This window comes from Acipenser ruthenus, chromosome 33 (genome assembly GCF_902713425.1).
Source record: "Acipenser ruthenus chromosome 33, fAciRut3.2 maternal haplotype, whole genome shotgun sequence".
NCBI lineage: Eukaryota > Metazoa > Chordata > Actinopteri > Acipenseriformes > Acipenseridae > Acipenser > Acipenser ruthenus.
In genome coordinates, this window is record NC_081221.1 from 2,336,443 (window position 1) to 2,361,832 (window position 25,390).

The window sequence follows — 25,390 nt, forward strand, 5'->3', positions numbered from 1 at the left end:
TATACAAGGTGTGTGACAGCTCAACAGCACTGCCATCTACTGGCCATTTACAGAGGACCTCACCAACACAACAGATGGTAAAACCAAGAATTAAAACTTCCGTAAGGCATATTTGTACAGTAATGTTGTATATACTGTGCATGTGTTCTGTGTTTCCGTGGTTAACCATGGTTTTTACAATTTCATGTGCTTGCTTGTACTGTAACATTTACTGTGCTTTACTACACTTTCCTATTATTTTACCACTGTTTCCCACAATTCGGTATGGTTTGGGGTGTGCAGATATCTAAGAGTGGGAGTTAACGTGTACGTGAAGTAAACCGAAAGACACATGTTCTCTACAACCTGGGATTTTATTGTAATACTGGTAGTATAATCACATTTTCAATCAGCTTTCTACAGAGCCATCCTCTTCACACTTTAAGGTTATTTTAACAAAAAAATAAATGAGTAAATATCAATAAAATATCAATCATGCACCAAAAACGTATGACTGGCAGTTTCACGTCGTTGTGTCATTTCACCATTACATCAGTGTTAAACCAAACAGAGTTTTAAAAACTGCCCCAAGCACTCTTTGGGTGCGGACGGCTCTGTCTGTAGAAGCTTCAGTTAGTTACATTGAATCAGAGCTGGAATAGTGATCCAGCATGGAGGGTGGGCTTGGACACATCTGGTTGACCATGCTGTTATCCGGGGATTGGAAGGAGCCAGCTTCCCCCCGCTTGCCCATGGTCAAGATGCCCGCTGCATGGTTCCCGGAGGCATGGAGGAGGCGGTACAGTCGACTCTGGTATGCCTGGCCATCCGTTTTCCTCTTGCCCAAGGTCAGGATGCCTGCTGCGTGGTTGCCCGTGCCATGCAGGAGGTCATAAATGCGGCAGGAGCAGGTCTTCTGTCGGCAGCAGTCTGGGACGGTCTGCGTGTCGCAGGCCAGCGAGAAGAGGAGGGTGAGGAAGAGGGAGGTCTGCAGTCTCTGGGGAAGATGAGCAAGTTAAGAAGCACAGAATGGTTCAGCGAGTAACACGTATTTCATACTTGTGTTCCATTTACTAACTCACAGTTGCAGAGTGGGCAGAAATGACAGTGGAACGCAAAAATGACCACCCTTCAGAATTTTTAGGAGTCTTTTCAGAAGCTGTACCCGTTGTAGGAAATGGGCATTAGTTATTAAGCCGGGCAAATAATGTCCTAAACTGAAATGACAATACAGAATGACGTAACAAGAGAACACAGATAACAAGACATTAAACATGTATGAAATGAAATGAAATGAGAGAGAGAGAGAGAGAGAGAGAGAGAGAGAGAGAGAGAGAGAGAGAGAGAGAGAGAGAGAGGGAGAGAGAGAGAGAGAGAGAGAGAGAGAGAGAGAGAGAGATGTCATAATGTGTGATAGTGGAAGCTTTGGTGTGCTTTTGTTTGACCTTTTGATCTGTTAATAAAACTGGCAAAAGTGCTAAACTTGCAGTTCTTGTGTCTAGGTCTACTGTTTTAAGGGCCGGGGTGCTATGCCACATATATACATATATATATATATATATATATATATATATATATATATATATATATATATATATATATATATATATATTCTGTATACACATACACATACATATACATATACAAACATGCACATACAAACACATATTAATATGTTAAAAGAAACTATGTATAAATTCATAGTTACGGTTTCATTACAACTAAAACAAGTGAATAAGAGTAGCATGCACTTCCTTTGTTCGTGAATGAGCCAGCACAGTGATCTCATGTCAGAGAGCTCAATAGAACAGGGATCTGCTGTATAAAGGGCGGAGCAGTCACTGCCTACACAGCCTCCCGGGGGTGAGGCGATAACGACTGCACTGCACAGACTTCCCAGGAAGCAAGACAACATCTAATTACATTAGACTGGGTGAGAAGGAAGCTGGGAGCAAACACGTCAATGACTCGAAAAAGGAGAGCAACACTGTACTGTTTTTGTAATGACTATAAATCTCATTTTCGCCTCGTAATTTGTCGCTGGTGCGAGATAGATTGTGTAAAACGTTCTTAGATAAATGGTGTGGCGCCTTTCTCTGTTGCAAAGACATTGCGTGAACTGTTGTTAGATTTTAGGACTGCTTTCACTACTCCCCTCCTTCTCATGGAGGATCTCTGACCCACTTTCCCCCTTGCTTCCAGATTTGGTACTAGAGGAAAATAAGGAGTCCACGCATCATAAGATGACCAGCAATCAAACACAGTGTTACTGCAATGAACTACAGTCATCAGCATCATTTGTTAAAAAGAATCATGGAACTAATACAGGTTATTAAATGCACATGCGTTAACAGGGCTGAATTCAAAATTATTTACTTCAGAACTCAGAGGAGGCGCATAGGATATTTAGGTGTTAGTCCTGTTGATATTCAGTCGGAACTCATTATGAATTTGCAGTCATTATTTAAAAATGGTTAACTTTTAAAGTGCCCTCATCAGTGTGTAAGACTTCCTGTGAGCTTAAACAATCAAGACCTGCCCAGATATCGTCTTGAACAAGGAAACTTTAATCAGGGTCCAGCAATACAGATGTTCAATGTTAACTCACTGACTGTTCGTTCGCTGCGTACCGTGAGCCACTCGCTTTCTTTGTCAGGGCGGAACTGCGGAACTACAAAAACATTCCCTCCAGGAAACACTCTCTCACATTCAAAAGTTCCCATTAGTTTATATATAAAGAACATTTTTAGTAAATCTTATTGTTTTACTTTTAAACACTGTGCTTTTTCTAGTTGTTATCAATAAATGCTATTTGAAGTTTCTAATTATTTTAACTTCTACACCTTTAACCATTTCAATATAACCTAGAAATGTTCCAAGCGTAATGAGGCCCAAACATAATTCAAGAAGAGTCTTTACCTTTGCTGTTGAGGTTTCCATTTCAGTGCGTGTTTTCAAACCATCAAGCAGAAACAATTTATATTCTTCAGCCACGGTGCGTTCTCCCTTGTGTTTTTCTTCTCCTTCGCTGATGCCGTCTCTCCAGATCCAACTGTTTTTATACTCTCCTTCTGACATGACGACATGCCCCAGTCACCTGTTTGCATTGCTGTCCTTTATAGCTGCTTTTGTACGTGCCAAAATAACCAAAGTTGATCATTAAAAGTCACAGAGCTCATTTGGCGATGAAAAGGACAGTTTTTTCAGCAGTGACTTTAATTACCCCTTCCGTGTTCTTTTCTACTGGGTGTCCCTGGATGCTTTTCTATCATTTACAAAAGGTCATTGTCTTGAACCCAAATTAGGCTTCTTTGGATATGTGTATTAAGGAATAGCTGGTCTTTCTTGAAGCTAATGAGTGAGCTAATTGCTCAAGGAATACCATGGCCATCTTGAAGGTATGTGACAATCTTCTATTGCAGCTATTCAAACTTTAGAAATTAACTAACTGTACTGGTAATAAGGCCACTCATTCTTGGGTTCTGTATGGTTGACTTATATACACACCAGGCAACAGTGCAAGTTTCTTTATCCCCTAATATAAACTTCGATACAAACAATGCACAATAGGATCACATTGGCTAACACGTCTCCAAGCCAATGACCCAATTTTCCTTTCCGCCAAAGCCACATGTGACATTTTTAATTAACTCCAGTTACCTCTTTCTACACAAAAACTATTGTTGGAACATTTTAATAGACTTGGAATGCCACCATTAACCTACAAGTGGCGCTGTCTCAAAAGTTAGAGTGTATCTTGATTTTAACATTAAGAGCAGAGCCGTGTAATTGTTTGGTACATGTATTAACCATGATAGCCAATTACCATTTGTTGTTTCATTTTTAAATGCATTGTATTTTAAACAAAAAGTTTCAGTACACACAGTAAAATAGACTGGCTAAACTCTACAAAGGTATGTTAAACATTGGTAAGTTGGCATCATGTAGCTGCTGTAAATGGTCACATGTACTATTTTTAGTAATTATTAAATGAATCACGTTGAGTTTTACAATAAAGTATAATTTCTGCTTACCTGATACTACCTGCTGTAAGTTTTTTAATGATCAAGTATTTGTTCAAAACGGGTTTTGTGCAAATAGCGTGGCTGTTTCTAAATTGGTCATGCACCTTTTCACATAATTTTCCTACATTTTCTTCAGTTGACATTTACTGTTATTTAACCTGACCAACAACTCCACCTAGTGGATAAAAAAACAACTGCAGGTACAGACCAGTATTGAATAGAATATTGTAGATCAGCGGTTCGCAAAAGTGCCTTTTAACAATAGGGTCGCAAATAATGCCCAATTTAAAAAAAAAAAAATACTATTTTAGTTTAAGAAACAGGTAGGACCATTTATTATTATTGCCACTTTTTATTCCAAATTTTACTCTCACTGAATTGAACATGGAAGTATTTTATTTATTTATTTATTTATTTTTTACTGTTAGCTGTAAAAAAAAAAAATCTTGCGATTTCTATTGTGAATTAAAAATAATCAATATATACCGGTATTAGTTTTGTTGATAATGCCTTGCAATGCATATCTTACTTACCAATACACACTATACTGCAATAACACAGGGCAGTGGTGTCGCGTAGTCATTTTTACTGCTAGAAGGGGGTCGCATTGCAGCGAAGTTTGAGATGTGCTGGAATAGATGATTATGCAAATACTGTACAGTAGGCAATGTGGTTTGGCAGTAAACAGTTGCCCCCGGTTACAATATAAAATAAAAAATGGGTTGCAATGAAATGAAACATAATAAAATCCATTGAGGGGTTCTGTGCCATCATAAACCACAAGAGCAGGTGCATCATCAGAACAGTGAATTATGCTGTGATGTCAGAACAGCGAATTATAAAGAAATACAAAAATAAAAGGAGAATTACAGTTACAACAGATTTTTAATAGTCCTGCTGCAGTTTGTTAGTCGTACAAGATTCACAGTAGCCATTAACAGAATAAAAGTTAGGTTTGGTTTTTTTTTTATCTTCTTCACACAAGCCCACACTCAATGCACAAGAGTTTGACGAAACAAGGTTAAATCAGCAATTAAGAGTCCTTTGAGTTTTAAAAACCTGTTCATTTAAAGGTTTTCCTCTGCTTGTAAAACTGTCCATTGCACCACTTGCTTCAGCACCTTAAGAATGAGAAAGCTGTGGAACAGGGGTCCCTGTTGAAAAGTTCAGGAGGATCACAAGAGCTTGGTCTGGGGCTAGCCCTACTGTGCTAGCAAGGGTCGACTTGCCGAATGCCCCTCTAGTGACCAGTCACAGGCTCCACATTGGTTGCCACTGGCTATCAACCATCCACAAAGTGCAATGGAACAGTTCTGGAGATGGATTGTGGGATTGCATGTTTGTTTCAAGGTGGCTCGTTCATAGTTGTCAAAGGAGCCGCCCTCTCCAGTCTCTCCCTGCATCCTCCCTTGTGCCGGGGTCAGCAGGAGCCGGTGTCGCTCCCGTTCTCAGTCTCAGGAATGGGCTCCAGCCCCGGCCGCGTGCGGAGCAGGTCAGGGGAGGCAGAGCCGTTCTTGCTCAGGCCACAGGACTGCGCTGCATAGTGGATCTGCCGCAAGGTGTCCAGGGCCTCGTTCTTGGCGTGTTTCAGCAGGTCCGCTTGGCCCTGCAGGGGGAAAGAGATACAAGATACTGTTCTGGGACCAATAATGAGCTTGATTAGACATCAGTCTAACTGTAAAACGGAGTAAAACTAAATGAAACGTCTTTGTCTACAGAGGATTACTATATGACTCCGTGTACACTAGGACAGTTTGGAACAGTTCAGGCTTTTCAACTTACATCACAATGTCTGGGATACCTTTCACAGCAGAACTACACTTACCAGAATGCATTTGGGTGAGTTGAAAAGCCTGAGCTGTCCCACACTGTGCTAGTGTACATGGAGTCATATGGTAACCCTATTTAGCTTTAAAATTGAGTGTTTTAAAAAATATACATATACCGTATTTACTCAAATTTAAGTCGCCCCTGAACTCAAGTCGCACCTTCAAATCTGCCCCCCCCCCCCAAAAAAAAAAAACTGAATGCAAGTCGCATTTAACTTAATAAAAAGAATCAATAACATATACATTAATTGACCATACAATTACGGTATATTCCTTGCAGTTTAGGACAAAAAGGTTACTGGTACATTCTTTAAGTTTTATTGTCTTAAAACAAAAAATAAATAAATAAATAAACTTAAATCATTTTTTTTAAATGAAATACTAGAACAAAAGTCATTGGTTCATGAAATAACCATAAAAAGGAAACTGAAATTCACGTTTGTTTATTTTGTCTTCGTTGCTTCCCACATTCCGTTTTGAGTTGTAGTTTTCTTCTTCTTCTTCTTCTTCTTCTTCTTCTTCATCTTCTTCTTCTTCTTCTTCTTCTTTTTCTTCTTCGTCTCTTGAGTCACTGGCGTCATCATTTTCATCCCCTGCATCAGTGGCAGCATTTTCTTCATATCATCTACACTTCCATCGAGACTGTTTGAAATGCAGCACTTCTTAAATGCTCTGATGATGACATCTGAAGGGACTGCCTTCCAAGCCTCCATTATCCATATATCCAAAACTGACAGTGATGCGCGTTTTATTCTGCCAGCAGAACTCCATTCTGTGTACTGGTTTCCTAATTTATCAGGGTATGTTAAATGCCCTCGAATCCATCCAGCACAAATACCTTTTGGTTTGCGAAGGGCACCCGGGTGACGTAACCAAACAAGATCAAGCCATTCTTGCACCAGTTCATTTGTCATCCAACCTTTTTCATTAGCACGAACAATCATCCCCTTAGGAAATGTCTCATTCTTTGGTATTGTCTTTCTTTTAAAAATGACAAAGAGAGGAAGCTTTCTGCCATCTGCTGTATAGCACAACAGCTTTTCTGAACTGCTAGTTTTTAATTCGAACATGTTTTGCTCCAACTCCGTCAACTGTGCAGTTGTTGGGCATATCAAAAAACACAGGTCAGCATTTCCAATCTGATCAAGAGAATACTCATTCTGTCTGTGAAGTTTAATGACGTGACTTTGGAAGTTTGTCAGTTTTTCTTCAAAGTCCCGTGGCAGTTTCTGACAGACGCCACCATGACGCTTCATAAATCTCTGAATCCATCTTCGACTTGCTTTAAAAAAAATTCTGGTATGTTGCGCCTCTTGCCGATCTCTTTTACTGTAACATGAATTAACTCACAAGTTACTGGGCAGCCAGAAGAACGCTGACCATGCACAAATTCAGCCAATTCTTCCTCTAATTCAGGTAAGTTACCTTTTTTAGAACCCCGCCCCACCCCCAATTTGAACTTTTTATAACTGTCAAAAAAGTGAAACTTGGATTTGAAAATATACTTTTTTTAAAAGCCTGCATATAAAAAGCTCAAGTCACAAGTTCCATGAATTGTCGCAAGCATGTTATCAACGCAGAAGATTGAACCCACATCAAAGTCTGATCTCATCCTTACTCAGTCCACTGTTCTATTTGGGATTCCCTGTGTTTCATAACTTTTGTCACTAGGTGGCAGCATTGGACTTTAAGAAAGACAGAATGGTGAGTTGCCTGCAGTACATGCTGTATTCAGAGCTGATCCTATACAGCCAATACATGATGCTACAATAATTTCTAGATAACCTACCATGGTAATAAAGGGCAGCTGAATGAGGAGGAAGGTCTATAGTGATATGATGTTGGTCTACACTGGTCTGTATAAAGTGCCTGGAGATCTTGAGCATCAATCCCAGCTCCTCCGAAACTTCAATTACACCATGATGCATTCTGAAGTCAAATTTCTGACATACTAAGGGGTTTATTTGATTAGTCCTGTCAGAAAAAGCCATGACTAAAAATGTTTTTCCTCACTGTGGTAATCAAGCATGTAGTAAAACCCGGAATGGTTGAATCTGCTATGCAGCTGGACTCTTATGTCCATCCCTGTGCTAAATAAAATGAGTATTAATTATATAATCCGCCACTGTCTTAATAACTGGTGCCACTATATAACTTCTAAAAAACCCAAGAGTTTCCTGCTCACGGGTATCGTAACTATATGAATAAATGGTGCTTCCCTCCACAGCCAACCTGAGCAACGGTTTCTGGAGTCAGCACTAAATATTTCTGTAATCTATACTTCCAGACACAACGGCACATTAGCCTCAGTCTATTTGCTGCTCACAAGACGATTTCACAGTCCATCTGCGTTCTAAATGGCTGCACTCTACTGGCTCCTCACAGAATGAAAAAGTCATTATCCCCCTCTAACTATTTATGTGGAGATGGACTTCAGATCACTTATGAATAGGCCCTAAATGAAGTTCACGTCCTCAAATAGCATCTGCTCGTTATTGTATAATAGCTCTTAGAATCCCGATGCAGGGGTGGAAATAAGACTCCTATTGCGTAGCAGTTTTTACCAGGTTTTAATGCAAGCTTGATTAGCCACAGTGTATAGGTAACAAGCCGAGGTGTGTTGTTTTAAACTCATAGTGAAACCAGCAGTGGATCAGACTGCTATGCAATGGGAGTCTTATTTCCATCCCTGGGGTGAATTCTGAATATCGAAGTCGGGTTCAAATCTGTTTGATTGAGGGTCTTTGGAGTTCTGTAAATATTCTTCTAGTGGACACTACACAACTCTGCAACAATGCCTCTTTACAACAAACAGTTATGTTTCCATATTGTGTTCTTATAGTAAATGTATTTAAAAGATTATTTGCATCAAAATAAGCATAATGTAAATAACCACCACATAAAAGAAATATCCGAGGTGTCAACATCATTTTAGAAATTTTAAGTTTCGGAAAATTGCCTGGCCATAACTTTGAAAAAAACAAAATTAAAAAAACATATATGCATTATAAAAATAGATAGATAGGAAACTTAACATGGCATAATTTTGCACGCAATGACCGAAGGGGATACCCTCAAGTAACCACTGTTGTACACCAAAAATATTAGTTAAAAAAGATATATATACCGGTAGTCCTACTGAATTATAACGGGCTAGTACAGTTACTACATTAGAGGTAGTTAAGAGCTGGAATTTTTTTTTTAAACAATTGTCAAAAGCACAGAGGTGCCATTTCCTTGCCAAAAAGAAAAGGTAATTTTCTCCTTATACTCCAACTAAAGTATAAGTGCTAAATGGGCTTCTTTAGAAATCTCTGCGCAACAAATATCAGCCAATGGCATTTATATAAGAGCCCTGCAAATCCATTAAACAGAGGAGGAGATTTGAGTTCTGAATACTGTACTGAATTATAATGGCTTGCAGTATTACTTAGCTTTCAAAAAAACAGGCGAACAGTACACCAGAACAGTTGGGCTATGAAGATCAACTAAACGGCTAACCTATTTCCCCTTCCAGTGTTTTTTAGCGCGGTAATGGGATTCACTCGACCTTCTCAAAGCCACTGGGGAAATGTTTATTTTTAAAGACTGAACATTTATGGTCTCACATCACTGAGGAGAATTCTTGTTTAATATTTCAACCATTCCACTGGCTTCAGCTCTCCCAGACTGCAAACGTAACTGCCAATCTAAGTTCTTTATTAGGCTGTAAGCTAATACAGACAGCCCACGAGTGGGGCTTTTGTATTGTAACAAACGCATTCTTATGTAGATGCATGAGTTTGAGTTTTCACAGACATTAACAATAGCCTCCCCCCCACACAAAAAATAAATCAAATAAAATTTGGTCATGTGTTTTATATCAATCAGACCTCTTTATGTGAAGTCTATTATCGCCTGGCCTAGAATGTGGGCAGAATACAAATGCTTTAATGAAATGCCAAACAAAATGCTTCAGCTGCCCACTCTCTCTCTCTCGGCAAAACTGCATTTTGGATTCTGCGGTATCCTAGTTACCAGTTAAAGATGAGGAGCAATTATTCCAGTTTTTTTGTTTTTTCTAAAATGATCAACTGGCAGTTTATACACCAAATCACACTTTCCCAATGTTAACTAATTAAACTCACTGCATTTTAAGATGGCCATAAACAGCTTATAGATACCTTAAATAAGTATGTTAAAATATCAGCTCTATACATGCTTCAGCAAGCTGTTACCAGTAAGAAACAGCATTTGGATTTTTTTTTTTTAAAAGACGTTCAGAGACGTCACATTACAGGGAAAAACTGCATGCAAAACATGTGCAGTGCTGAAGGATTTTATCTGAAGCCATGTACTGTAACAGAAGTAAAAATGTCAGAGACCTAGATAACAAATAATCTTCCAGTGGGCTTTCAAAACACTCAATGCGGAAGTTAACTGTCGGTGATTGGTACTCACCTGTAAAGGTGAAGGAAGGACGGCTTTTCTTGTTTAGAAATCGACACACTAATGAATGGATTTATTTAATCTCTGCTGATAAATAAATTCCGAGTACGAGTATCAGCAAGTAACTGGAATCTGCCCTGGTTTCCAAAAACATACCTTTAATACTGTGATGCTCCAGGCAAAGCTCTCCATGGCTTTCTGCATCTTTCTTCCCTTCAGACCCTCCTTAGCTCCTATCCTGTGCAAGTCTTCGTAGAAATCCATCCCTGTGACAAACATGAGAAACGGGCCATTAGAAATAGCAACAGAAGTCTTTCGAAAGCACTAGATTGATGCTCCAACCAGTCAATTAGGCAATAAGACCTGTCAGCCAGGGCATTAAAGGCATCAGTTCACGGCATATGGTATTCAATTGTGGCCCTCGAGATCCAGTATAGTCCAGTCCAGGTTTTTACTCCAAGCAGGTTCTACAATTGTTCATTGAACCTGCTGAGAGGCAATTGACTAACTGAGGACCTGGCTGGAATAAAGACCAGGACTGGAATATATCTCGAGGGCCAGAATTGAGTACCACAGCTGTATGGGGTTTGACAAAGACAGTGAAACACCTGCCATAATACTGTCAACAGTGTGTACCACCCCGAAGTCTGGAGAATGGCCCACAGATTCACTTTTTCAGTTTCCTTTGAAGCCATATCCATAGTCTTGTATACAGAAGCACCAGCCAACCAAGCGAGATCTTAAAACCTTTAAATGGGCTTAGCATCTGTCGTGATTGTTTTTTTTTTTTTTTTTACTAATGATAATTGAGAATTTGGTTAAATGAACTGAAACAAGCCTGCTACCAAGCCTCAAAGGAAGCAAAGCCTGCAAGCACAGGCTGTGTCATTGTGGTGCTTAGGATGAGGATGCACTGTAGATGCTAATCATCCCCATGTTCAAAGTGCTTTGTGATTGTATTACAGTGGCATTTTCATGTGGTCTGACTCATTCTCTTTGTTCCTGCATTGAGAGCTGTGGAACGCTAAGCAGGTCAGAACACAGGTCTCTTCAGAGTGTAAGGGGAGAGTGTTTATGAGATACAGTTCTGCTCTAAATAAGCAGGGGTTCGTGACAATTCTGTTTTTTAAATAATGCACCAACTGTGTTGTCTGCTGATCACCTAAAGAGTAAGAAAATATATATATTTTTTTTAATTGTTCCCGTATGAGTTTGCCATGCATGAAAAGGTTCAAATATAAGAAAAAAATGTCAAGATTCAGCAGTATAAGGGTCCCAGTGGCTCATCCAGTTAAAGCGCTGTGGCTGGGAGTGCAGGATGAGTCACACAGCTTGGATGGTGTCAGTATGTGTCTGGGCTGTGCAAAGAGACCGAACTTTGCTGGGGACTCCGAAGGGGGCGTCACATTGGCTCTGACGCTCCGGGGACGGGGGATGGGAAAACGGCAGGGACTCCTTCTCCTCATTGCGCAACAGCGAACCCTACTGGCCAGACACGGAGCACATTCAGAGTGGATAAGAGGCAGGGCTGGTCTCTGTTCTCTGGGATCGGTAGCCCCGCCCACCTCTGCTCTGGATTGCTCGGTGTAAAAGCGATTCTGGCTTTAGGCTTGTGAGATCGGAGGACGCTCACACGCCCTCAGAACGTCTGTGCTATGTGGGGACCCGTTGCGGTGAGGAGAAAAAAAACATAATTGGACATTCCAAATTGGGGGAAAAATAAATGCAAATAATAATTAGTCACTCTAAATTAAAAAAAAAAAAATCAGCAGCATAGGCCACTGGTTAGAGCCTTAGGGCAGATTCGTAGGCTATGCCAATTTTTCCTTCCTAAGTATCAGGCCCATGCATACCACCAAAAAAAAAATAATGTCATAGTTAAAATATCATGGTTTTATTAAAGGATGGGTAATTAGTCTGGTAGGGCAGCTTAATGTATATCAACTTGTATGTATATAAACAGTATGCACAGAATCATATAGAATAAGAAATGGAAATGGATAGTGTATATGTGGTATTGATGACCTAGATGCCATTGGGTAAGCAAATGAGCTTTTAGAATCATGTTGAAGTATATTAAAATGATTGATTTACAGTACAAGGAAAAACTTGTTCTTGAGATAGGTAAGACTGAGAAATATATAAGGACCGGGGCAGCAGTGTGGAGTAGTGGTTAGGGCTCTGGACTCTTGACCGGAGGGTCGTGGGTTCAATCCCAGGTGGGGGACACTGCTGTTGTACCCTTGAGCAATGTACTTTACCTAGATTGCTCCAGTAAAAACCCAACTGTATAAATGGGTAATTGTATGAAAAAATAATGTGATATCTTGTAACAATTGTAAGTCACCCTGGATAAGGGCGTCTGCTAAGAAATAAATAATAATAATAATAATAAAGGACCCCTGTACAGACAGGTAGAAACCTCCATATACCTTCTCAATCTGATAGTCCCAATAATGTAGGCTAAATAATCACAATTTAAGTCACTTATTTTTCCTATATTGGAAATCAGCCAAGACAGGATCTCAAACACCAGTTCTAGTACATAAATCCGCACTTACAATACCATTAAAATGTGGTGGGGCTTTCCAGCATTTAGTTTCAATCAGATTAAAAAAACATTAACTATCATTATTTTTTTTTTTATTACATTCTCCCTGCAAAATCAATATGCTGACGAACCCTACTTCTCGCTGTCTGCATGAGTCGAGTCTAAACTGAAAACGAAAAAAAAATCCAACAAAAGTGATTAAAAGGAAATAATCCGATTATTTGAAATACATGGAGTATTAAAACTGTAAAGTCACACGCTTTAACTGGAGGTAGAGGTTTGCCTGTGCAATTTTAATGATCAAATTCCGACGCGCCATGAATTAAAACAAAATTCTGCCATCTCTTTCCACTTATATTTATTCTACCTTTCCGTCTGCCACTGGGATTGACTTTAAAGCGGTCTGAAACCAGACTTGTTCATTTCCATCAGATAAGAGATCAAATCATGTGTGTAATGTCCGGTTGTAGGTTGGTTTCTAGATTGCAGACTGCAGATGGAACCGGCTGCAGCCCCAATTTGATACTGGAGCAAGATAAAATCTCCCGGACGAGTAGATAACACCAGTGGGATCAACTGACAAAAACACAGCCTGTGTCACGATTATTTTGCCCACTAACTCCCACAGCTGCTGTTAATAGGTCCCTTCACTTTCATAACAGTTTGCAATATAATTATGTTTAATGGAAAAATGGGAAAAAAAATTGAATTAGGTGCGCAATGGGGTTAACACTGGGAGTAGGCAGCTTAATCGACACAGGGAAGTCTGTCAGTCTTGCATGAGATCTGGACGCTTACATGACTGCCTTGCCCTGCATCCTGGCTTTCAGTGTCGCTTGTGTTAGATATGAATATTGCAATTGTCACGCAGCTAATCTAGACCATGTCTGAGATACACGATACGTATGCGAGTGTGTGCGCATGCAGCAGCTGCTTGGACTATACTCCTCAACAAATAAAGGACTTGCAGCCTCAATAACCCACGCTTCCCAAAGTCCTCACTTCGTTCAATCAATTCAATTGAATGTCGCAGTGAAAAACACTCACATTCCAGTAACAGCCTCAGACACCCTGTACCCTGCAGTTCCTCTTTGATGCTGATGAAAAATCGAATGTGAAGCGCCATTCATTTCATTTTTTAGAGACAAGAGATTGCATGCCAGTACAACAGTTCAGTTTTGTATTAGTAAGCAACAGCAGCATCGAGTGCACAGCGGTGTGGTGACAGCAATGGATAAGGAGACTTGATCCAAAGAGGCTGATCACTAGATGGCGCTGGCATTTAACCATGGCAATAAAGTGAAGAGAACTGGAGGGTTTAATGACAATGCAGTAACACCTCAAGATTTCTCATTTCTATCCTTTATACACCAACCTGTATGAAAACCTCTGGGTGTGAGAATTTTCGGTCAGCAATCGGCGATATAGAATAGGCACTCGTGCGTGAAAAACGTTAGACCACTTTGTGCTTTCATTAGGCATCTTAAACAACTTCTAAAAAAGGTCATGCATTTTACCATTTGTGGCTATGTATTCTCTAACTGTTTTAAATCAATTGTACGGGTGGCCTATTAAAGTCATCAATTAAATCAGACAATCACTTGCCTATTTTGACAATTGTCTAATGTTTTCAGTTGAGGTGGTTTTGATTTAATATACACAACAAATCAAAACTACAGTAGCAATGGTGTGTTCTAATGAATGTGCGCGCTGCTGTAACTCAAAGCGCTTCACCATGAAGTCCAATTTCTCAGGCCCCTCTCGTGCTTGCATTCCATTGTCTGCGATCTCGCACTGCCATGTACATTAACCCTCAGCACCTCTTAACTGAGGTTTACCGCTAACTTACACTACACAGCGCCATTTGGGAATCTAGTAAGTGATTTCATGTCACCAGTGCACTTCAGTTGCTCACTTGAGTGACCTCTTGTCACCTTTTAACTGAGGTGTGTGTGTGTGTGTGTAACCCCAACTTCAGAACTATTACGGTAACAACAGCTTTTCCTGGACATACTTTAAGACTATGTTGTAATGAAAAGGCAAGGCAACTGTGAATACAAAATGAAAAGAAATGTAATTTGAAGGTTTCTTTCTCTTAACCCTTTCATGCATGGCAACCTCACATGGTGACAGATAAAAATAAATAAATAAATAACTCTCTAGTCTTTATATGGGGACATATGGAAGCAAATGCATGATAACCTGATATGAGGATACCATTTGTCCTGCATAAAGCAATGGGAAATAAAATGAAAAAATGATTTATTATGTGTCCAAAACTACTTTTTTTAGCTGTTTTTCAATATTCCATGCCAGGGTTAAACACTGAGGTTATTCAACAGTAGATTCTAGCTCTCGTCTCCTGTTCTGTTTCCACATGCTGCACTTCATAAAAGCAACACAGTCCTAATTTCTGCCAAAACAGAAATATTCCTATTCTGTCACACGCCCAGAACCTAGCACCAGCTTGCAACACCTCCACCGCTGTTTGATTAAACGCATTTTTGCTTAGCGCCAGGGGAGATTAGAAAGGTGATGGGGGGGACACCGCTTTTAATTAAAATGGAAAACAGGAAATGCAGATAATGACACCGCTCTGTTCCCAGCAGCCTTTCTCATCTCGTCGGAGAGCGGGCGGATAATAACTGCAATCTTTTGATGATTAGATCTCAGTTCTGTTTTAAATCTGCTTTGCGTTGTTTATCTTGTCAAGCTACAAAACCACAGCAGATGCCAAGCAGCAGGTTCTGTCCAGGTGCAGGTAACAGGCTTACTCAATAGCCCGAAAGCCTTATAACAACAGTCTGCAAACATTTTGGCCTGGATCACAAAGCTTTAAACTCACGAGTTATAGAGAGACAGTTTTTTAAAAGGCTGTTATATTGATTTGTTGTAAAAGACAATGTTCTAGGCTAAGGCTAAAATCTACAGAATGTTAAATAGATAAGTGTAAACATTCTGTATAAAATGTCAGACTTGTTTTTAATGAAAACGTAGACTTGATTTAGTTACAGTCAAGCGTAGGTACCAAAGTGCAAAGCTGAAGCAGTAGTGTTAATTTTGGACTGGATTTTTCTCTGTAAGGCTGCAAGGAGGTTTATTAATCTGAAAACAGACACACAGACATAAACATACAGACAGATATATACACACGCATACACACACGGACGCACACACACACACACACAGACACAGACACAAAGAAACACATGGACGTGGATAACAGACGAATTAAGGACGGAAAAAAGGTGTGTTAGATATCACATGTGTTTCCAATATTCTGTCCATCGCCATCTGGGTAGCCCAACAGTGCAGTACTGTTGGGCAGGCTTAATCCACAATGATGCTTAAGTAACTATGGCATTTGTTTGACCTTCCAGATAAATCAAGTAAATGAAAATAGTGGGCAGGCTGTCGAGGATATACACCCCTCAGCGGGGGATATAACTCCTGAAAAAAAAGCCTTTGATAGAAATTCAAATTTTTAGTTATCAAAGTGATTTCAAACAGTTATCGGCGTACTGCATTGTTTCATACTCAAAAATTCAAACAAACATGGCTTGAAATGTATTGGGTGGCAAAAACTGTCTCGTTCGTATTCGTTCATATACCAGATTTTTTAAATGACTGTATCAAGAAATATGTTTGTCCCAGCACTCATTTTAACCATGCCATTGACAACTTCTTAAAGTTAGAGTACAAGCACAGCAAAGTGTAATAAAACAAAATGGTAAGCACTGTAAACCCCAGAGTGGAATGGGAAAGCCTATTAAAAAAAAGCATGGTAAACTATGGTAAATGAACATTATAACTATGGGAAAAGCATGAGAAAACTGCATATGCACATTTACTGTAGTAAACTTTTAGCAGGGGAGTCATTTGCTTTCATTACTCATGACTGGGACAAGGATGTGCTCTGTGTGCGTGCTTTGAATAGCATTGACAGTGTGCTGCTGTTGCTGTGCTGCTTGTTAGGGATGAAAGAAGAGAAACGAGGTCCAAGAAGCATTCCCTCACACAGTTTGTTTGTTTGCAGGGTTTCACTGCAGCAGAATGCCAAACTGCACACACAGCACTTCTGTTCTGACTACTTCTGGGGAAGTAACCTACTTTTCACAGCAGCTACGGTTATTTCTAACCACCAAAGGGCTGGGACGTCTCCCACTGTTTCTTCTCTGTTTCTATGTTGCCATGTGCTACCTGTACGTCACAAAAATGAAACTTTAAAATGAGAAGCTGTGAAATTCATTCTGTTATTGCTCATTAGCATTATAGGCTCCTGCTAGTCAGTAGCAACTACATTCAGAAAAATGTGCATTAGGTTTGGGGTAGCGTTATATTAAACAACATTTGGCCCTAGTTATCAAAACTATATATATATAGTCAAGGGTGGGCCTTAGAGGGCTGTCCCCCCTTCCCCCCCCATTTAGATGTAGTGCCCCCCCCAAATTCAGATCCCAGATTGAGATACAAATCTCTGACAAATCATTAATAGAAGTAAAGAGTAAAGTTAAACACAAAAATCAAACTGTAATATGCATTATTTCTGGAGCATTTCCGAAGTTGTATATTTTTACAAATTAGTAATACCCCCCCCCCATACACCCACCCACCCCCCCACCCCCATTGTCGCACAAATAGACACCTATTTACCACCGTTTAATTCAATTTGCTTTTAATACTGTAAGTTTGCCTCTATGCTATTTTATGTGGCCCATTGTCTCTTTAACATCTGTTCCAAACTCTGGCAATGCTGTGGTCAACTCCTGCCTTGGGCTCCTCTAGGTATTGTAATGAACTGCTATGGGAGCTGTGGGCTTCTCTGTAGGGCACGGCTACGCGTGGCAGCGTTTCACTTACCAGTCCTCTGAGTCTGCATTATCTTGGCATAGACAGCGTCCGCAGATTCAATCAGAGTCCGGCTGGTCTGAATCATCTGTGTGGAAACACAAAATCAGGCTCAGGAAACGGTATTGTAAATCAAACAGTATCACACAGCCTCCACTTCCAGCAATAGTGCTTTCCACTTCAACTACAATATCTCAAGGCCATTGAGAACAATAAGAGCAATTCCTGATCTTTATCAATATATATTGTAACACAGCAGGGAGGGGGTTAATATCCTCCCTGCAGAAAACATGTGCGTATGCACATTTTGTTAATTTGCTTATTGTTTAATTGTTTTTCTGTTAATTGTTTTATTGTTAATTATCACCTGCACCTGGCTATGATTGTAAATTAGAGCCAGGTGCAGGGTTTATAAGGAGAGCAGCCAGTCTGTTCTAGGCTGCTGAGGAGAAGGAGGCAGAAAGAGGTACTCTGCTTCCCAGCAGTCGTAAGGTAAAGTGTGTTGTATTAAACCTGTGTGGTGTTGTTTATTGTTTATTGTTTAGTGGGGAAACAGCCTAGCTGTCCCACTGGTAGTCAGGGTGTTCCTGTGTGTTAGTTAGTGCTCGTGCAGAGCTAGGTGTTTGTTTTGTATTTTTGTTTATTTTGGTGTTTATTAAAAATAGCGCACCAGCGCTTAAAAATCAATTTCTTGTTTACTGGGTCAATTTTTAAAGGGGCAACGAACCCGAGTGGGTGAGTGTTGTTTACAATAAATATATATATATATATATATATATTTGCCAACAATGTAACAACATTAAATATGTATGAGACAGCATTATATTATAATGGTACAGCATTATATACAAGAATACAGAATCACCTATCAAACAGAAGAAATAACTAATACATTTTTACTTAACGTTAGGGCTGTCAATTAATCGCAGTTAACTTCTGCGATTAACTCATTAATAATTTGGGAGATTCATGTTTCTCTGTCTTGACCTTCTCAGCATACCGTAATTAATTTCCTGCGGCACCATTTCAATACACTCGAGTGCATGTCAGGATTGAATGAGTGAAGTCATCGTTTGAATATAAAGTTAGTCACGGAACTGCATATGGAGCAATGCACTAAAAGCGAAGGACTTGTGAATGGGAAGTTCATTTTGGGAACTTTCAGACGGTTCATTAGATAGAAAGAGGGTTACTTGAATCTGCTGTCAAAGTGAGTTACCGTATCAGAGAAGTGCATCTAGTCTGCTGTACCACCTGCGTGCTAAACATGCTTTCACTTCTTAATATACTCTTTCTAGTAGTTCTTCTGCTACAGACAACAGCAATACAACAACAAATGAAGGCCGTCATTTTCAACAGAGTACTCTTAAGAAGCTGTAAAGCTTTTTAACATTTCTTTAAAGAAAGACAAACATTTGTAAACCTAGCATTCATATATACAGTGCCTTGCGAAAGTATTCGGCCCCCTTGAACTTTGCGACCTTTTGCCACATTTCAGGCTTCAAACATAAAGATATGAAACTGTAATTTTTTGTGAAGAATCAACAACAAGTGGGACACAATCATGAAGTGGAACGAAATTTATTGGATATTTCAAACTTTTTTAACAAATAAAAAACTGAAAAATTGGGCGTGCAAAATTATTCAGCCCCCTTAAGTTAATACTTTGTAGCGCCACCTTTTGCTGCGATTACAGCTGTAAGTCGCTTGGGGTATGTCTCTATCAGTTTTGCACATCGAGAGACTGAAATTTTTGCCCATTCCTCCTTGCAAAACAGCTCGAGCTCAGTGAGGTTGGATGGAGAGCATTTGTGAACAGCAGTTTTCAGTTCTTTCCACAGATTCTCGATTGGATTCAGGTCTGGACTTTGACTTGGCCATTCTAACACCTGGATATGTTTATTTGTGAACCATTCCATTGTAGATTTTGCTTTATGTTTTGGATCATTGTCTTGTTGGAAGACAAATCTCCGTCCCAGTCTCAGGTCTTTTGCAGACTCCATCAGGTTTTCTTCCAGAATGGTCCTGTATTTGGCTCCATCCATCTTCCCATCAATTTTAACCATCTTCCCTGTCCCTGCTGAAGAAAAGCAGGCCCAAACCATGATGCTGCCACCACCATGTTTGACAGTGGGGATGGTGTGTTCAGGGTGATGAGCTGTGTTGCTTTTACGCCAAACATAACGTTTTGCATTGTTGCCAAAAAGTTCGATTTTGGTTTCATCTGACCAGAGCACCTTTGGTGTGTCTCCCAGGTGGCTTGTGGCAAACTGTAAACGACACTTTTTATGGATATCTTTAAGAAATGGCTTTCTTCTTGCCACTCTTCCATAAAGGCCAGATTTGTGCAGTATACGACTGATTGTTGTCCTATGGACAGAGTCTCCCACCTCAGCTGTAGATCTCTGCAGTTCATCCAGAGTGATCATGGGCCTCTTGGCTGCATCTCTGATCAGTCTTCTCCTTGTATGAGCTGAAAGTTTAGAGGGACGGCCAGGTCTTGGTAGATTTGCAGTGGTCTGATACTCCTTCCATTTCAATATTATCGCTTGCACAGTGCTCCTTGGGATGTTTAAAGCTTGGGAAATCTTTTTGTATCCAAATCCGGCTTTAAACTTCTCCACAACAGTATCTCGGACCTGCCTGGTGTGTTCCTTGTTCTTCATGATGCTCTCTGCGCTTTAAACGGACCTCTGAGACTATCACAGTGCAGGTGCATTTATACGGAGACTTGATTACACACAGGTGGATTCTATTTATCATCATTAGTCATTTAGGTCAACATTGGATCATTCAGAGATCCTCACTGAACTTCTGGAGAGAGTTTGCTGCACTGAAAGTAAAGGGGCTGAATAATTTTGCACGCCCAATTTTTCAGTTTTTTATTTGTTAAAAAAGTTTGAAATATCCAATAAATTTCGTTCCACTTCATGATTGTGTCCCACTTGTTGTTGATTCTTCACAAAAAATTACAGTTTCATATCTTTATGTTTGAAGCCTGAAATGTGGCAAAAGGTCGCAAAGTTCAAGGGGGCCGAATACTTTCGCAAGGCACTGTATATATATATATATATATATATATATATATATATATATATATATATATATATATATATTCCCCTACAACACTGTCCCCCCTTTTTCATTTTTCGAAACTACTTTTATAGAATGTAAACCAACTGGGGAGTGAACAAAATCTGCATTCTGATAAAAATTAAACGCAAAACTTAGTAAACTGACACAAAGGAATTATATTTTACTTTAATAACTCAACACTGAAAACTGTTTTTCTTTTCCCTGGGTATAGCAGGGAGCCTTTTAAACGTCTTTTCCCTTGGCCTTGCAGTATTCGACAGGATCAAGACCTTCATTTGGTGGAAACCTGATCTGTATTTAGCTGCTGGCAGAGACCGATATCAAAGGCTCGGACGAAGAGCTCATTTGCTATGAGAGGAAGGTGAAAATAAACCAAATAATCGCTGTGACAGGAAGTGAACACAAAAGGGCCTCCGCCATAGGTCAGAGCCCCTGCCTGTCATCCAGTATGGCCCGCTTCTCTTCCTAATTTTCCTTTTCAGCGACCTGCCAGCCTCTTAATTGGACATGATGGATGATGCACACTTTAGACTAAAAAAAAAAATCAAAGAAAAATAGAATACATCGCATAAGGAGACCTTGGTATTAATTCCGATGGGGGAAAAGATGCAATAGGTCAGTATGATTATGACCAGAGACAAAAAGTAACTTGCCGAAGTTAATGTCATAGTATATTTAATACCGTACTGCAGTTGAATGCATTGAACAGCGATCAGAGTTGTTGGCAACTTTATTGAGACTGTTGACGTATTTTCGTTTGACTTCTAGTATCGGAGAGCAAGTCCATTCACAAAATGAGCTGTAATGTCTTGAATATCCAGCAGGTGGCAATGCTGCACATACTTTTTTCATCTGGTTGGCGGCTCATAACAGGTTTTATAGGGTCACCGTGCATCGTAGCCTTGTGTACATGGTAGAAAAGAACAGCTGGGCAGACAGTAAAAAGCAATGACAAACGACAGCCTCCAAATACAGTATTTTAAAAGTTTGCTTACGACAGAAAAAAATAGATGCCAATTGCGCCAAATTGTTACCCTAGTGTGATTCTGTCGTGTGGACCAATGGACATTGAGGGTTCAGACCACTGTACCATGGAACCCAGATATCCCGAGGTGACAGCCCTCCCCCACCCTCAGCCAGTGAGTCATTCCACTCCCCTGGGTTCTTCCTGTGACTGTGTGCATGGACTGAGGTGATATGGCTTTCTGATGGGGTTGTTGCATAGAAAAGGAAACCACTTCAGAACTGCAGGAAATAAACCCACAAGACTCCAGCCAACATAGCGCCAACCTGCGTGTGCTAAATACACACCAAATAGGTAGAAATACATGATTATCTGGTTATATTTTTACATGTATTACATATATGTGGTGACATGCATGAGTTCAGGAGCTGAGCTTCGGTTCTAGCGGCCTGCCATAGACAAATGTGACACAGGCTAGATCAGTGTCTTTATATTAGTATGCACCCGCAATCTATTGTGCACAGCAGTGCATTCCCAGCACAACTAAAGGGAGCTTTGGCTAATCTAGCCTGTGTTACATATACCCAAGGCAGGCAACTGCTGTTGAAAGGAAGCTCCTAAGCACATACTTATCGAGAAAAACCAAAAAAAAAAGCAGTGTGTTGGAGCACATCGTGGTTTAAGGCAATCGGAACGGTACTTACTGTTTTCATTTCGATCAAGCTGCATGAGAGGCCACTCTGCGCGAAATGAAATGCACTCTGGCAGCATCATTCATTTCAATGGGGCTTGACACTTCTAATCTAGCTGAAAATGACATGGTGGGCGAGATTCACTCTAGGGCAAGAGATGGTCCACTGGATCCCTATGTTTTTTTGTGTGTGTGTTATTGCTGCAAAGACATATATGTGTATGAAATCATTATAAAGATGTGTTTCACACTGGTTAAATACAGCCGACTGCCATGGTCACTTTGTAGTTTTGGGTGGGGGGGGGTGTTCCATGCACCACTCAACCCCGATAGTGCGTTTCATTGGCTAGCGGCCCTGGCTCTCTTACCGTATCATAGGCGGTGAGCACCTTGCGAAAAAGCTCAGGGATTGGTCCCTGTGCCTCCATGGCTGGGTAGTGCTCACTCAGGTTCAGAGTCACCAGCATGGTGTTGTCACTGTTCAGCAGCCAGGTCGACACAGTCAGAATGCACTGCTTCATGTTGGCAGCAGGGGTCAGGCCACACAGCTCCTTGAAGGAGACCATTGCATTCTGTAAAAAGAGGGTAGGGAAACACAGTCTTACAATACGATAAGTTCTTAACGATAATGATATTATTGGCGGCAGTCTTATTCCCAACAGAAAGGGCGTGCACCACACCTAAAGACATCTTGTCCCTCTTTCTTCCTGTATACAGCCTGCTTGTACCCTGGATTTGCCTATAAAGTGATGGGGATGTTTATTACGTTGTAAATCCATTTTTAAATGCGGAGACTTGAATCCAGAGCAGGATTTTCCTGGGGGGGGGGTCAATCACAGTCTCTACAGAGATGCGCCTACTGCAATGCACTGCCAGTAGTGCTAACCCAGTCAGACGATTTTCTCCCATACTTGAGTGCATATAGTAAGTAGTATAGTAAGAGTGGCTGACAGTTTCTTGTTTAAAACCAGGTGTGTATATTTCTGCTAAACCAACAAAAGAAAAACTACTGTAAACATTCATCTCTTCAGTTAAAAATGGGGACCCCTTGTTTGTGTTGGATTTTGTTTCAACTGAGCTCTCAATTACTTAAATGAACACTCAATTTAACTAACAATTTGGTTAATAACACTTTTAAACTATTCTTCACCTTATAAGAAGTTGGTGCACAGAAGTCTAATCTCTGGATACACTAAGTAAACCGACACCAATGATATAGGATACATGTGGGACAGTATTAAACTACAGCACAATAATTATTTTGCTTGATGTATTATTATTTATTTCTTAGCAGACACCCTTATCCAGGACAACTTACAATTGTTACAAGATATCACATTATTTTTACATACAATTAACCATTTATACAGTTGGGTTTTTACTGGAGCAATCTAGGTAAAGTACCTTGCTCAAGGGTACAGCAGCAGTATCCCCCACCTGGGATTGAACCCACGACCCTCCGGTCAAGAGTCCAGAGCCCTAACCACTACTCCACACTGCTGCTGTATGTTACCTAGGTGCTGAATATGGTTATGCTGTGCAACATTAAGGTCCAGCAGCTGTTAAATTATAACAAGGCTGGGTAACAAATTCAATAATACTGTACGTACCTAGGAAATAAGATCTGAAAATCGATAGATTCCTTGATCAAGCCTTCATGGCATTTGCAATTACTGTACTCTGAGCTAGGACAGAAGCTAGGTACCCAGCAAGAGATCCATTAGCATGTCAATTAAACCCTAAAAAGAAACCCACATTATTTAATTTACAGCCATTATTCCGCTGTTTGCGTTTGGAGTGCACTAAAGTATGTGGTTATGTTACATAAGCATTTATCAACAGAAAGGTTCATTTAACACATAAAAAAAAATGATCACAGTGCAAACAAAAAAAATATATCCAAGGTTTTTTTTTCTTTAACAAAAAAACATGCAGTAGCATTATTTGATAGTATTAATTTTAAGTGTGTTAAACTTTCAGCAACATTTATGCAAAATAAATTTTATTCATCTTTAGAGAAATACGATCGTGATTTTTTTAATTCCATCTTTTTATATAAGCTTTACGAGATTCGTTTTAAGATGCTCAAGGCATTTTTCAAAGACAATAAAATTGCAGCGAACAATAATCAAAGCGATTGCACTCAATTACTTTAGCACCGAATTTGAAGGTACAATAATGCAAGATAAACAGCGAATTCTCAATTGATTCTAGAGCATTGCATCACAGCGCTAATAGAGATTAATCCCTCTGTTAGCTTCTCTAACTAGTGGATTCACTAAAACAAGTCAAGTGGCACTGCTATGTTTCATAGGCGGTTTGATTTATCGCAGCTTGGTATGAGCCACATTCAGACAGCTTGAATCCCAGGAACTGATCAATAGGTCAAAGCAAGGAACTATTAAAATGCTAATTTGAACCAATAATACTTTCTGACTGCCTGTTGCTTAGCGATGCGTCATGTCTTTATAATGTTGAGTCTAGCAGTCTTACGGATCAATATTCACCTAATGGGGCTTGTTTCCGATTGGCTGTGAAGGGCTCAAGAACTGTTGGGAAGAGGCCTGTTACACAGTGAACAATAAAATGACATATAGCTTATATAGCTGTTCTGGTCTGTTAAAGAAGACAAGAACAGTCATTTCAATGAATCATAGTTCCATCTTTGCCAATAGGGACCTCAGAACTATCTGAGATCTGAGCAATAAAACTAGGCAAGGTGAAGCACTAGACCATGGGCTAGGTGGGAGCTCCAGTTTGGAAGGTGTGATGATTATGTAATTATGTTTTGAATGCTGTACCTTTAAGAGATGACAGTGTCTCACACAAGAGACTAAAGGTCACGTGAGAGTCTAATGAGAGAAGGAGAGAGAGAGTTTGGTGTAAATGGAGGACGTACATTTTGTTGCTCGGTCCCTCCTTTGTTATGTTATGGATGTAGAGACAGTAGCCCAATGCCTATATGTGGATAGGATTGAT

The 25,390-nt window shown here is 40.0% G+C and overlaps 2 protein-coding genes across 6 annotated transcripts in view; both read right to left on the minus strand.

Moving 5' to 3' along the window:
* On the minus strand, nt 1-2,994 carry hcrt (hypocretin (orexin) neuropeptide precursor). The gene is made up of 2 exons (XM_034055304.3): nt 2,899-2,994; nt 1-976 (listed from the first exon to the last, which is right to left on the minus strand). The coding sequence occupies exons 1-2, from the start codon at nt 2,917-2,919 to the stop codon at nt 617-619; spliced, it is 381 nt and encodes a 126-aa protein (XP_033911195.2). The 5' UTR covers nt 2,920-2,994; the 3' UTR covers nt 1-616.
* A 1,544-nt stretch (nt 2,995-4,538) lies between these two features.
* LOC117433353 (inactive phospholipase C-like protein 2) overlaps nt 4,539-25,390 on the minus strand; it is a 58,168-nt gene continuing 37,316 nt past the window's right edge. The window contains exons 5-9 of one of the 5 annotated variants that reach the window (XM_034055528.3): nt 22,780-22,983; nt 17,673-17,748; nt 16,923-17,012; nt 10,418-10,527; nt 4,539-5,610 (exon numbers count right to left, since the gene is read on the minus strand). In XM_034055528.3, coding sequence (XP_033911419.3) covers nt 5,425-5,610; nt 10,418-10,527; nt 16,923-17,012; nt 17,673-17,748; nt 22,780-22,983 — 666 coding nt within the window. In that variant the 3' untranslated portion in view covers nt 4,539-5,424. The remainder of the gene's footprint in view (nt 5,611-10,417; nt 10,528-16,922; nt 17,013-17,672; nt 17,749-22,779; nt 22,984-25,390) is intronic. The other 4 variants (XM_034055527.3, XM_034055530.3, XM_034055529.3 and 1 more) reach the window with 4 other exon arrangements.

Coding starts and splice junctions, on each gene's coding strand:
- hcrt (XM_034055304.3), bottom strand. CDS start 2,919: ATGGAAACCTCAACAGCAAAG. Junction 977..2,898: donor TGGAAACCTCAACAGCAAAG/GTAAAGACTCTT, acceptor CATCTTCCCCAG/AGACTGCAGACCTCCCTCTT.